This window comes from Epinephelus lanceolatus, chromosome 7 (genome assembly GCF_041903045.1).
Source record: "Epinephelus lanceolatus isolate andai-2023 chromosome 7, ASM4190304v1, whole genome shotgun sequence".
NCBI lineage: Eukaryota > Metazoa > Chordata > Actinopteri > Perciformes > Serranidae > Epinephelus > Epinephelus lanceolatus.
Window position 1 is genome coordinate 34591692 of NC_135740.1, and position 14810 is coordinate 34606501.

Consider the following 14810-nt stretch of genomic DNA (forward strand, 5'->3'; position numbering starts at 1 on the left):
ACACACACACACACACACACACACACACAAAGTAAAGAGGAGTTCATTATAGATGTGGATGTTTATTAACCAAAAATGACACAAGGCATGTTCACGTTTTGAACTGCAGCAATGCAAAGCTGAGGGACTGGGGAAGAAGTCTATCACCTTATATGGTATCACAGAGAAAAGAGACAGAGTTGACTCTTCTCTCGACTCTTTCAAGATGAATCCTTCAAAAAGTCACGTTAGGCAGATGCATCACCACCTCTTTAAAAAATGTACTGATAAACTGCACAAAAACTGAAACAAAATTATTAGATATGGGATTCACAGTGATACATGTTGTGATGTATGTGATGTTATATAATGTGATATATCATGTTTTAGATGAAATGCAAGCACCAGTGCTGCTAAAGCAAAAAATAACAATAGCCTCAATAAGAGGATTCATGGTTTAGATTAATCATATATCATGAAAGCCCTGACATCAGTGTAGATGGTCTCTTCTTGTCTTTGATTTCTTCTCCCTCCTCTGCCAGCTTTCCTCCTGGTAAAGTTTGGTGTACAATAAACCAAAGACTCTGCATTTCTCTGAGGAAACAAGTGCAAAAATTGAAAATGAGAGCAGATTTTATTGTGTATACATGTAAATAAATAAACATTACTGACAACTTTTCTTTAAAATCCTCACCTGCTGACTTTGCTGATCACAACTGGCTGTCGCAGCATTTGTTTGCAGAGTGGCAGCAGCTGTATTATTAAAAAAAAGATAAGAGATCATAAAAAAGGAACGGATTTAACGTCATTGAAGATGAATGACACTGCACGTTGATTTAAACACAACAGAAATGTGAACTGAATGATATAATCTTGTGTGAAACACAGTTCAATAGATGAATGTATCAGTAACGTCTCTCACCATTGGAACAATCGCAGGATTTTGTCCTGATGGCATGAACAAGGACGGCTATAACGATCAGACTTAAAGCCAAAGCAGCACACACCAGAAACAGAACTGTATTCTGTGAATCACAGTGGCTGATATCTGAAAAATTAAAGAAACAATCAAAGTTATGAAATAGTAATAAATATTTTATGTTAATAGATAAGATGATGATAATTCAACTATTAGATAGAAACAGGGTGCACTTACCTTCAACGTCCAGTTTTGTTCCATTTCCAAATAATATCTCTCCACATGTGGCCACAGCACAGTAATAAGTCCCGGCATCAGAGGAGCTGACGCTCTTAGAGAAGCTGTAGACACATTTCTGTGGAGAGTGAGGTTCAGGACTCTTCTCACACTCAGCACTGTTTCCGTATGCGTAAATGGCACTAGGATGAAATTCATCTGATGCGGCTCTGAACCAGAACACACTGTGATTTCCTGGACATGACTTTTTCTCAGAGTCAGAGAGGACTGAACACTGCAGAGTCACTGAGTCTCCTGGACGGACTGGATCAGATGGAAAGTCTTGAGTGACGGTAGTGATATCAGGTTCTGGTCCTGGGAAATTGAGAAGAAAATTTAAAACTTCAATTACTCACGTTTAAACAAAAGACAAATGTCGACATAATTAAAATAAAGCTGTAATTAAATTAAGATATGTATTTACCTTCAACTCTCACGTCTGCTCCTTTCAAAAATGTAAGGTTTTGTTGGTGTATTTTCACACAGAGGTAAACTGCTGTATCACTTTGCTTTCCTTTTTCAATGTGCAGGACAAATTTTCCAGGCTCTTCTGTGGCTGTAATGCGAGGATCACTCTCAAAACTATATGTTTTTGCTAATACTTTTGGAATGTCTCCAGAAACAAGCCTGATCCAAAAAATGCTTCCTGAAGAGTTGCGGGGACAAGTCAGTGTCACATCAGCTCCAACACCAACAGTCTTTGTCTCAAAGATCTGGTTTACTGTGCATCCTGAAAAGATGAACTTTACATTAACAACAATCATATGTGCTCTCTCCTAAATTACTGCAAGAACATAACAATACTTTAAATATATATCTGTATATATTATAAACTTATAACATATATCTGGAGTAAATCTGACCTCTGTAAATATACTTACGTCCAATATTGAGCACGAGCAGCAAATAAAATATGATCACCATTTTCATGTTAATCCACTTGTAACTGCAGCTAAATTAGAGCGTATTAGAAGATGATTCACCCTAATGTAATCATGGAAAGTGGGAGGGAACATTTCAAAGCAATCTGATTGGCCTCTCATTATACAGGCATTTCACCGTACTTACACAGAGGAAATAAAATCAGCCCGCTTTCCTACATGAAACAAACCCAACAGCACGCCTCTGTTTCATGTGTCTGTCTTCAGGTTTCTATAACTGACACTGAGAGTAAACACAAGTTAATGCCTTTGTCTGTAAAACTCAACTTTCTCAGTTTGCAATGCAGCATTCCTGTCATAAATCTGTTGTCTCCGAGCCCACTGAGGGATGGAAATGACAAAGTCAAATATGAATATATTTCCAAATTAAATTAAATAACTGCCACTTTTTTGTATATATGTTGGACTGTTGGTTACTGTTTGTAAACACAAGTTAAATAACAACCGACACCAGATTTGGTATTTTGTCTCACTATATTGGAGATTTTTTTCAGCTACATTTTAAAAAGCCCCGACCTGACCTGAGCTCTGTGGGGAGACACGCCCATAAATGCCACGAACACAGAAAATAAAAATAAAATAAGAACCACGCAGAGGGCAGAGTCTCTGCAGGTAAATACCGTCACACACTTCAGTGGGTCATAAGTGAATCAATTTGAAGATCCTCTTAATGGTTTTTAAAGCTTTAAATGGTCTTGGTCCTAATTATTTATCTGATTTGCTTTTAACATATGAGCCCTCTGGAACTCTCAGGCCTTCAGGCAGCGGCCTTTTAATTACTCCAGAAGTTTTAACCAAAACATATGGTGAGGCCTCCTTTTATCACTACGGCCCACGTTTGTGGAACAGTTTGCCTGAGGACCTGAGGAAAACAGAGAATGTGGACATTTTTAAAAGCAAACTCAAGACCTACCTTTTTAGTCTGGCTTTTATCTGAATTTTATTTATTTTATTATTTTTATCTGTTAGATATTTACTGAATTTTAATTGATACAGTTATCTTTACCTCTCTATAGTATCGATTATCTTCTCTCTGGTGTTTCCTCACTTCAAAGTGGTGAGTGTAGGATAGTGTTTTCTCAGTGTTTTTAAATCTGCATGCGTGTGTGTGTGTGTGTGTGTGTGTGTGTGTGTGTGTGTGTGTGTACCTGTACGTATGTGTGAGTATTTGTGGGAGAAAGGGGGATATCTCTTGTGTCTATTGTTTGTTGGGCTGCTTCTTTTGTATGAAAAGTGCTCTATAAATAAAGTTTGATTGATTGATTGATAAGTGATGACTGAGAGGAATTACTGCTGTATGAGTCTGTACATTGGTTTTTAATCCTCCACAACCTACCTTTAACAAACTGAAGATTTCCAGTCAACTTTTTTTCAAAGCTGAATATCAATGAAAAAGGGCACTGATACCACTAGCCTTAAAATATATTTGTGTGACATGTAATTTACCTGTCAGTCTATGATAGTATATCCAATCCAGCCATTTGCCACAGTGACAAAGACAGAGGAGCCATCTTAAATACTGAGCAAGCCAACCAACTGAGATGCTCCACATCATCAGTGAAGACCCGCCCACTGCCTGTCAGTCATATCAGCAGGAAGAGCACAGCGTACAGAGGAGGGCTGTTAAACCATCCATCCTCTATACTCACTTCACTTCTTTTCAGAGAGCTGCTGACAGACAGCAGCAGAGCGACACTCTCACAGTATCACAGGAACATTCACCTGGAGCTGATTTAGAGTTTCTGACCTACATGTTTTTATCTGAGGGAGAGAAGCCATGTGACCCTGGGAGAAAACCACTAATGAGATACACCAGTGATTAACAAGGTGATTAACATGTGTAAAACAAACCATAATGTATGGTTGACACCGTCACTATGACAGTAACAGGAACACCTGACAATATAATGCAGTCCACAAACTCTGGAATCAAAGTAATGATTAAACAGAGTTCAGGTTTCCTGCCAACTTGAAAGGTGCAAGGAGAATAAAAATAGATATACAGTCAACCCATCTATCTATAGGACCAAAACTCATCACATTTGTTCGACCAGCAGGTTGTGGTTTGTGCTTTTCATCACGGTCAACATATTGTTGACAACGAGCCAAAACACCCTTTGCACACACAGACAAACACACGCTCACAGTTACGATAAACAAATGCTGCATGGAAACTTCAGCATCGTTGTGGTCGGGCTTCAAACTAAGGTGTCAGTACAAAGAGGCTGTTCTACCTTTCTCACTCTGTGTTTCAGCCTCAGGACGCTGGGCTTTACTGCTGCTGTCAAAAGGAAAGTTGAACAACACTATATAACTGTTATGTTTATTTTTAATATCACAAGAACTCACAAAGGTGGGTGAAGGGTTCAGGAGGGTTGGACACACACCATGACCCAGTTGCACTTACTCTCAGCTGTTTGGTGCTTGTCATTGGTGGTAGCTGTCAGAGGGAGGAGGTGCTAATCACTCACTGGTCCCACCCTGGTCTTTCTGTCAGGAGCAGGAGTTTGAACTGTGATTTGTAGTTTGCCTGATTATCTGCAGACAGGTTTGACAGCCTTGCTAACGTCACTTGGTGCAGTTATGGACCGGCAGCCTGTTCAAATTAATGTTGAATCAATCAATAAATCTACATTAAAATTTAAACAAAACATAAACTAATGTGCATCTGTGAAATTGTAAGATTGCAGTTGTTGACACCTTTGTTTGCATATTTAAAACCACAGGACTGATAGATATTTGTACTGTGAATGAGCACATTAACAAGGTGAAAAGTTAGCCTGCTGAAGCCTCTTGTATCTCTCCTCTCACTACACATCCTGTTGAAGCCCCTCGTCAGGTCTGTTCTGAGTAAACAGCCTTGATGGTTGGTCAAAGGGAGGAGAAACGGCCCACCACAGCCTGTGTCTGTCAGTGTAGCTGTTGCATGTGGCTTTGCTTGACATGCAGAGGGTCTTTACAAAGTGCTGTGAGACCAGAGAGATGGAGGGGTTCATTCATTTCAGTAGTTATGCCCTGACATATTTAGTATATCAGAATATTAGTTTATCTTATTGACATGTTGTTTTTCTGACATAGCAAGACTGATTGTGTCTACAAAGTAAAATATCACCAAAATAAAGTTTCCTGGTATTCAGAAATCTGGTGGATACAACTCAAAGTCACATCATCTCCAGCTTCAACAGATGTCGTTTCAAAGACATGATCATTCCGGAGGATTTGGCTTCCAAACTACATGGACATGATTGTCTTTGCATCCTAAACATAATATTGGAGCAGTGAGTAACAACAGAGAAAGAAAAATGTATACCATCCATCCATTTTCATCCGCTCATCCAAAGCCAGGTTGCAGGGGCAGCAGGCCAAGCAAAGCAACCTAGACATCCCTCTCCCCAGCAACGCTTTCCAGCTCCTCCTGGAGGACCCCATGGCGTTCCCAGGTCAGATGAGATATGTAATTCCTCCAATGTGTTCTGGGTCTGCCCTGGGGCCTTCTACTAGTGGGATGTGCCCCAAACACCTTCAACAGGAGCCGCTCATGAGGCATCCTGATCAGATGCTTGAACTACCTCAACTTACCATTTTGAACGCAAAGGAGCAGCAGCTCTACTCCGAGCTCCCTCCAGATGTCTGAGCTCCTTACCCTATCTCTAAGGCTGAGTCCAGCCACCCCACAGAGAAAATTTATTACGGCCGCTTGTACCTGTGATCTCATTCTTTTGGTCACTATCCAAACACAGCAGATACATCGTATTTGTGCTGCTGTATAGACAGCGATTACGTTCCAGAAGACAGGTAATAATCTAACATGGTTTGTCTCTTACTAACACTGAATTTGAGATTATGTTAGCCTTTTTTGTAAGATAACGTTAGCTGGCAGAGCACAGCTAATTCACAACGCAAATGTGTATGTGTACTTATTTAGACAACTGAGGGCTACTTTATTGTAGTTTCAGCTGGACAAAAGAGGATGCTTAGCTCTGTGAAATGAACCCTACTATTTGAAATGCATGTAAATAAACTGTATGAAAATACAAGTCAGTGATTTATGTTTAACCTCATTTTCTTAACCCATATGCCTCACTAACAACATTCTTGGTTTGTCACTTAATTTTCTTGATAATTTTGGCTGCGTTCATACATATGGCATCAATAGAACGTAATAGAGTGCCGAAGTCACGCCCCTTCCAGTGAAGCTCATGGGACCTTAGATCGGAAAAAATATGAATGGCAGTGAATGAGGAGAGAAATATTATCTTTTGGTCCCGTTTGAGTTGTGACATGAAATCCAAATATGTTGTTAATGAATTTAAAACATAAATTTTAAGATCAAGAAAGTCATACTTTGTGGTAAAACTGTTGCGATATAAGCTTTTGAAAAAAAATGTAATTAGAAAAAGTACACAGGAGGCGGTCAAGTATGTGACGTCATAGCTTTCGCTCACTTCCTGCAGCTTGGAGTGACTGCAACCTGGCACAAAACACACAGACATCTTCAATCATAAATCAATTAATCATAAAACAGTGGAATTTAAGCGGGGAGGCCAAGCTGCAGGAAGCGAGCGAAAGCTATGACGTCACATATGCGACCTCCTCCTGTGTACTCTTGAGTCTTTCTAATTAAAAAGCTTATATCTCAACAGTTTTACCACAAAGTTTGACTTTCTTGAGCTTAAAATGTATGTTTTAAATTCATTAACAACATATTTAGATTTCATGTCGCAACTCAAACGGGAACAAAAGATAATATTTCTCTCCTTATTCAGTGCCATTCATATTTTTTTCCGATCTAAGGTCCCATGGGCTCTACCGGAAGGGGCGTGACTTCGGCACTCTATAAACTCAATAAAATGATATATTACATTTCAAATGTGCTGTACATTTCCTCATACATTAAATGTACAGCACATTCACATGCTATGAATGCAGATCTGCAAGACCCTGTTTGTATCTGCACATACAGTACAGGCCAAAAGTTTGGACACACCTTCTCATTCAATGCGTTTTCTTTATTTTCATGACTATTTACATTGTAGATTCTCACTGAAGGCATCAAAACTATGAATGAACACATGTGGAGTTATGTACTTAACAAAAAAAGGTGAAATAACTGAAAACATGTTTTATATTCTAGTTTCTTCAAAATAGCCACCCTTTGCTCTGATTACTGCTTTGTACACTCTTGGCATTCTCTCGATGAGCTTCAAGAGGTAGTCACCTGAAATGGTTTCCACTTCACAGGTGTGCTAGTTTAGCGGTTTAGCTCATGTTAGCTAACAGGCTAAAACTGTGGTGTTTTCATTTTATTTTCCCTAGTTGACGTTATCTGCTCATCTGGTTATCGTGAGCACTCATTTTGGGTTAAAGTGGAAGTGCCCGGAGCTGCCACCCGTGGTTGCGCGGCCCCCCGGCCTGACCTCCGGGGCCCTGGACGGGTGCTCAAGTGTGGTTGAGAGGAGTGGAGAGGAGCGTGGAGGTAAGGCGGAGCGGGCCGACACTGTATCGCGGAACCGGTACTCAAGTGTGGGTGAGAGGAGCGCAGAGGTCAAATAGTGAAGTTTAAGGATTCCTTCGGTATGTTGTTAATGTGATTTTATGGGCAATTTATCAGTCAAGCAGAGTGACGGACCCAAAGCCTTCAATCTGGCTAAAAGACAGCTGAAATGCTAAAAAAAACATAAATACAGTGGTGAAGTTGGAATTTGTTTCTCGCGTGGTGGTCATTTTTGATTAAAGGCCGACGTCTCAGCGACGTCTTGGCAATGAGCAAACGCTCTCTCTGCTACGTCTTAATGATCTAAACTTGATACATCGGGCCAACGTCGGCCAGATGTACATGTATGTGTGCTATCTGAGTCTCGTCTGCTGTCTCCAGGTATGCCAGCAGCTCTGTGTTGCTGTCTCTCTTCTTCTTCCCTGTGTACAAGAATAGAAGAAGCAGTTTAAAAGTTTTTTATTAATTCATAAGTAGATAAACACAGGTTCAGCAGTACAGTGTAAAAATCATGTCAGCTCAACAATCAGCACTAGTCTTAAGACACAGTATACAGACTTCACACCATATGGAAATGAGGATGTGGGTATAAAAGTAACAGTGACAATTGTGCATAGTATTGCTAACTGGAGTATGTAGCTGCCCTGGTTCAATGGCAGCAGTCATGGGTGGTAGGGGATTGTGTATGAATGATTGTTCATTTATCACAGCACATATTTATATTATCAAGTCATACTTTTAGGTAAGACAGGTGAGACAAACTATTGGATAAACAGCACAACAACTCTTACCTGGTCTGGTCTGATGGCTTTGACCTGAGCTGCTGGATGGTGTTGGCGAGCTGCAGTGGAGTGGCGACGTTAGCTCCAAGTTAGCATCGTCTTGTTCGATGGCAGATAACTCTATAGACCACATGAAAAACAGCGCTTTAAACAGTGACTTGTCCACTACACATTATACAATGTTTAGCCAACTGAAAGTGGGGCTGGTAGTTGAGCCCATGGCTAAATAACTTGCTAACGTTAGCTAATGTTACCAAGGCTAGCCTGCTGATGAGTTAACATTAACCCAAGCAGACATCACAAACAATAGCTGTGTGGGCCCTAAATTGGGACACAACAGTTATCTGAAGAAACTGGTAAAACTAAACAACTGTATGCCAGGCGAAAATGTTTGAAAATAAACTTACCAGGTTCCATTTGCGGCAGCGTTACGCTTTCGTCCACCATCACCTCCAGCATTGCAGTGGCTGAGTTTAGAGCTCCGGTCACTTGGCACGCCGGTCTGTCACCTAGGACCGAGTCCAGGACATCGAAATGCGGATTTCTCCTTGACCGCCCGTTGCCGCTTTGGCCGAGGTCCTTCTTTTGGTCCCGGTAATCTTTTTTTTTTAACTTTTTAAGCTTGTTGCTTATCTGCTAGCTTCACACAGTCTCAGTTATTGTTGTTGGTCTCAATAACCCAGCCCTCTTCCCCGTGACGTATGTGGTTCGTTCTTCTAGTCCAGCAAAAAAGTGGTGTCACTCTGGAACTGTTTTTTCTGGTCCAGAGCCAGTTCTTTTGTCTGTCGAAACAGGAAAACCGGTTCCAAATTCAGCACTGGCCCTGAACCAGCACTGGAACTGCTTTGGTGGAAAAGGGGTAGTAGATGGACCAGTCAGATAGGAGTCACGTTACAAACCAATCACAGCTGACAGATATCTTTCCCTTCTTCTGTAAATATTCAGTCTGATAAATACAGAAAAGTTGATCATGTTAGTGCAGGGCTACCCAGAGCTTTACATCTGTCCCACAGACGATAGGTCTACACACTTACAAACAGCTCCTGGAAGAAGATGCCAACCTGCCACCGCCCTTGAAAGCTGGCACAGAAAAGGCACAAGAGTAGCTCACAGCACCCGACTTTGTGTTTTCCAGATGGTTATAAATGCAGCATGTATACGGTTCCTAATTTCCAGGGTTGGTACCTGCGGTTATTCCACAGGCTAGTTAATAATATGTCGGGCAGGAAATCCAAAGTGTGGGATCATTTTGAGAAGGTAAAGGACGAACCCAAGGTGATATGTAAACTCATCTTCATTGGTTGACTATATACATGACGTATCATCTGAAACATGGAAGTAGCTACATGCCCATTAGCCACTTAGCACAATCATTACTGCTTTGCCGACAGCGTCATTAACAGGTGTTGCTCAGTGTGTGACGTGCACTTGTAGATAAAATATAGGCCTATATTAATGAAGGTTCATCAGTACGGTTTTGTATTTCTCTGTAATGTAGCACAGTGTTAACAATGTTACTGATACTATTCTTTCTCACACCTTGAACTCAAACCATTGTGTTGCCCCGTCCAAAATATATCATTTAAGAATTAAATTAATGTCGTAAACATATGGGCGACTAGTCAACTAATGGCCCTAAATGGTCGATGAGGAAAATTCTTAGTCAGGGGCAGCCCTACTCCGCAGTTGCTGCCAATCCAAGCCATGAGTGTGCTTCACGCAATTAAGTGCCTGTATTTGTGCACATATTTAGCAGATAAATTCAATACATTCAAAAACTACAATCAATGACTCCTTAGTGTTAGATTAGTTTTGACATTGGTCATTTGCTCTCATTACATTACTGCCATATTTTACTGAATTATTCAACAAATGAAGAAGAAGATTTACAGTTCCGTTTTTCAAAAGCAAATAATTATTGTAAAAAGAGTACTAATACCACAAATCTTGAAATATAAATGCATGACATGTAATCTACTTGTAAAAATAAAGGCCTTTTGATTTGTGTGCGTATAAAAAGATGTATCCAGCCATTTGCCACAGTGACAAAGACAGAGGAGCCATCGTAAATAGTGTGTGAGCCAGCCAATTCAAACACTCCACATCATCAGTGATGACCCGCCCACTCTGCCTGTCAGTCACATCAGCAGGAAGAGCACAGCGTACAGAGGAGGGCTGTTAAACCATCCATCCTCTATACTCACTTCACTTCTTTTCAGAGAGCTGCTGACAGACAGCAGCAGAGCGACACTCTCACAGTATCACAGGAACATTCACCTGGAGCTGATTTAGAGTTTCTGACCTACATGTTTTTATCTGAGGGAGAGAAGCCATGTGACCCTGGGAGAAAACCACTAATGAGATACACCAGTGATTAACAAGGTGATTAACATGTGTAAAACAAACCATAATGTATGGTTGACACCGTCACTATGACAGTAACAGGAACACCTGACAATATAATGCAGTCCAACACCACAAACTCTGGAATCAAAATAATGATTAAACAGAGTTCAGGTTTCCCGCCAACTTGAAAGGTGCAAGGAGAATAAAAATAGATATACAGTCAACCCATCTATCTATAGGACCAAAACTCATCACATTCGTCAGACCAGCAGGTTTTGGTTTGTGCTTTTCATCACGGTCAACATATTGTTGACAACGAGCCAAAACACCCTTTGCACACACAGACAAACACACGCTCACAGTTACGATAAACAAATGCTGCATGGAAACTTCAGCATCGTTGTGGTCGGGCTTCAAACTAATGTGTCAGTACAAAGAGGCTGTTCTACCTTTCTCACTCTGTGTTTCAGCCTCAGGACGCTGGGCTTTACTGCTGCTGTCAAAAGGAAAGTTGAACAACACTATATAACTGTTATGTTTATTTTTAATATCACAAGAACTCACAAAGGTGGGTGAAGAGTTCAGGAGGGTTGGACACACACCATGACCCAGTTGCACCTACTCTCAGTGGTTTGGTGCTTGTCACTGGTGGTAGCTGTCAGAGGGAGGAGGTGCTAATCACTCACTGGCCCCACCCTGGTCTTTATGTCAGGAGCAGGAGTTTGAACTGTGATCTGTAGTTTGCCTGATTATCTGCAGACAGGTTTGACAGCCTTGCTAACGTCACTTGGTGCAATTATGGACCGGCAGCCTGTTCAAATTAATGTTGAATCAATCAATAAATCTACATTAAAATTAAAACAAAACATAAACTAATGAGCATCTGTGAAATTGTGAGATTGCAGTTGTTGACACCTTTGTTTGCATATTTAAAAACACAGGACTGATAGATATTTGTACTGTGAATGAGCACATTAATAAGGTGAAAAGTTAGCCTGCTGAAGCCTCTTGTATCACAGGAACATTCACCTGGAGCTGATTTAGAGTTTCTGACCTACATGTTTTTATCTGAGGGAGAGAAGCCATGTGACCCTGGGAAAAAACCACTAATGAGATACACCAGTGATTAACAAGGTGATTAACATGTGTAAAACAATCCTGTGTCAACAAACTGTATGGTTGACAGCATCTCTATAACATTAACAGAATAAACTGCAGTCCAGTACAAAGACATACAGAGAAAGAAAAGAAAGACAGAAAGCGCATCTATCTATAGGGCCGAAACTGCCACAGCATTTGTTAGACCAGCAGGTTGTGGTTTTCATCAGGGTCAGCATATTGTTAACAACGAGCCAAAACACACTCTGTACTTTCACACACAAACACAAACACACATTTATATTCACCACTGACAGAAAAATGCTGCATGGAAACTTCAGGATTGTGGTGGTTGGGCTTCAAACTAAGGTGTCAGTACAAAGAGGCTGTTCTACCTTTCTCACTCTGTGTTTCAGCCTCAGGACGCTGGGCTTTACTGCTGCTTTGAAAAAGGTAAGTGGAATAGCATTCATAAAACAAAAACTAACAGGAGGTAAAGGGTTCAGGAGGGTTGGACACAGGAGCGTTTCTAGGATCCGCCCCCAAGATTTTTTTCTTTTACAAACCAGCTCTGTTTTGATGCTTTTTTTTATGCACTCTGGCATCTTTTTTACCCCTGAAAGGTGTTGTAACATTTTATTGACAAATTATGAATTGTGATGTTAAAAACGGTAATTATATTTTATTCCACCCAGCAGTATTCAAAGCATTTGAAATGAACTCCACCTTCACCAGCTGCACATTAAAGTGATTACCAGTGTGTTCTGTCTCTTGTACAAAGTCACACAAAATGTGCTGCTCGAAAGACAAAGAGGACCAAAAGTTGTGTTTGTGATTAATGATGTCGTATTTGTTTTGAGGGATTTAATGCACAAACTAAATGACATGTTAGTAGTTCCAGGGCTTTTTAAATTTTTATTATTAGGTTTATTCTAATGATTTAAAAATATATATACAGCCTATTTAGATCTGGGCTATTCATGAAACATTCAGGGCTGAAGCCTCAGACTCCCAGGCCTAACACTGTCTCTGGTTGGACACACACACACACTTTTTTTTTTTTGATGAAACTCTCAGTGGTTTGGTGCTTTTCATTGGTGGTAGCTGTCAGAAGGAGGATGTGTTAATCACTCACTGGTCCCACCCTGGTGTTTTTGTCAAGAGCAGAGTTTGAACTGTGATCTTTAGTTTGCCTGATTATTGACTCAGAGGTTTACTCACTAAAGTCTGTTCCAGTGTACATCACTTGGTTCAGTGATGGACTTACAGCCTGTCCACATTAATGATGAATGAATCAATATATTAACATTTAAAATTAAATCAAAAACAAGCTTAAGCTCATCTGCCACACAGTTTCAGATGCTTTTGGTTCCATTTTAAAAACACAAAACAAAGGGACATGATTTGTTCTTTAAATGAGCACAGTAACATACACGTAAAAGTAAATCAATCATTTCAGTTTGTGAAACTAAAGTTAGCCTGCTGAAGCCTCTTGTATCTCTCCTCTCACTACACATCCTGTTGAAGCCCATCGTCAGGTCTGTTCTGAGTAAACAGCCTTGATGGTTGGTCAAAGGGAGAGAAACGGCCCACCACAGCCTGTGTCTGTCAGTGTAGCTGTTGCATGTGGCTTTGCTTGACATGCAGAGGGTCTTTACAAAGTGCTGTGAGACCAGAGAGATGGAGGGGTTCATTCATTTCAGTAGTTATGCCCTGACATATTTAGTATATCAGAATATTAGTTTATCTTATTGACATGTTGTTTTTCTGACATAGCAAGATTGATTGTGTCTAGAGAATAACATATCAGGATGTATATGTGTTAGCTATGCCTCAACAAATTTTCCAGTTGTGTTGAACAGATACACAGCAGTTCACTTTTGAAACCACACACACACACACACACACACTTTCTTTCTCAATGTTCATATGGCAAAAATGTATGGTAACATGTACAATATCTGTAAAGGGTCCGTGCTTAATGTTACTGGTTTCACCTGTGCTTCTCCTGCTATGACAAATCAAAATGTCTGTTGTGAAATCAGGTCTACAATGTTGTGATGTGACAGAATCGGTTAAAAGAAAAAAGGAGGTGAACACTGTTTAACACTGCTGTGGTGCTGTGTAGTGTTTGTGTGTTGTGTAGAGTGCAGTTACAAATGACTGTGCATCATATATGGAGGATAAATCAGTAAATAAATGTAAAATACAGACTTCTCTTATCCTGTGTGCGCCGTATAAAACACAGACGTGGGGGGAGGGGTTCTCTGTGAATAGGACTGAGGGCAATTAAGTTTCAGATGTGTTTAGAAAGCAAAACAACATGTAAAATACAAACTGTACAAACTTGTCTGGGACAAAAAGAGAGAGCCCTCTTTCTCTCACACATATGTTTACCTGTGAGTTTTCACATCTCTGTGGTTTTGGCCACATTTCCTCTCACCTTTCCCCTGCAACTGTCAATCAAACCTGCGGGCTACATCCTACGTTTCTAGCCAATATTATATCAAACATTCTTTGGACGTTCAAATTTAAACAAATATCAAACATTTCACTCTAACTCCAGGATGACTTTTCCTTACTGTAGCTTAGCACAGCCACAAGAAGCAAAGGGAAGTACAGCCTCATGCCGCTAATGAAGCCAAAGATTTTGACTTTTCTAATTCTATTTAAGGCAGGCTGTGGAATTTACTTGTAAAAATTCAGTTATGTTTAAGGAAACACACTGTGTGTTTCCTGGAGGATTAACTCTCTTATAAAACATATGAAACAGTTTTTTATAAATACCTTCGAACCTTCATTGTTTATAGTTGTGTTTGCTAGCTAAGAGACGTCTTCCTCCTGCATTGCTACATTTCTTTGCATGTAACCTTCACCATCTGTTGACCAATAGAATGGCATGAATGTGGCAGAAAATGTGTATTGTGTCATCATGTGCATGTGCATGTACGACCTTGTGCGTGTGCTGCTAAAAC

General features: G+C 40.3%; 2 protein-coding genes across 2 annotated transcripts in view; one reads left to right on the forward strand and one right to left on the reverse strand.

The window, feature by feature from the left end:
- The window catches only part of LOC144463833 (immunoglobulin kappa light chain-like), a 31018-nt gene that overhangs the window by 10929 nt on the left and 5279 nt on the right, over window positions 1-14810 (forward strand). The window lies entirely within an intron of this gene.
- LOC144463866 (signal-regulatory protein beta-2-like) lies at window positions 885-8850 on the reverse strand. Its single transcript, XM_078169645.1, has 7 exons — window positions 8799-8850; window positions 8401-8511; window positions 7952-8031; window positions 2637-2643; window positions 1599-1904; window positions 1136-1489; window positions 885-1027 (listed from the first exon to the last, which is right to left on the reverse strand). The coding sequence occupies exons 1-7, from the start codon at window positions 8848-8850 to the stop codon at window positions 885-887; spliced, it is 1053 nt and encodes a 350-aa protein (XP_078025771.1).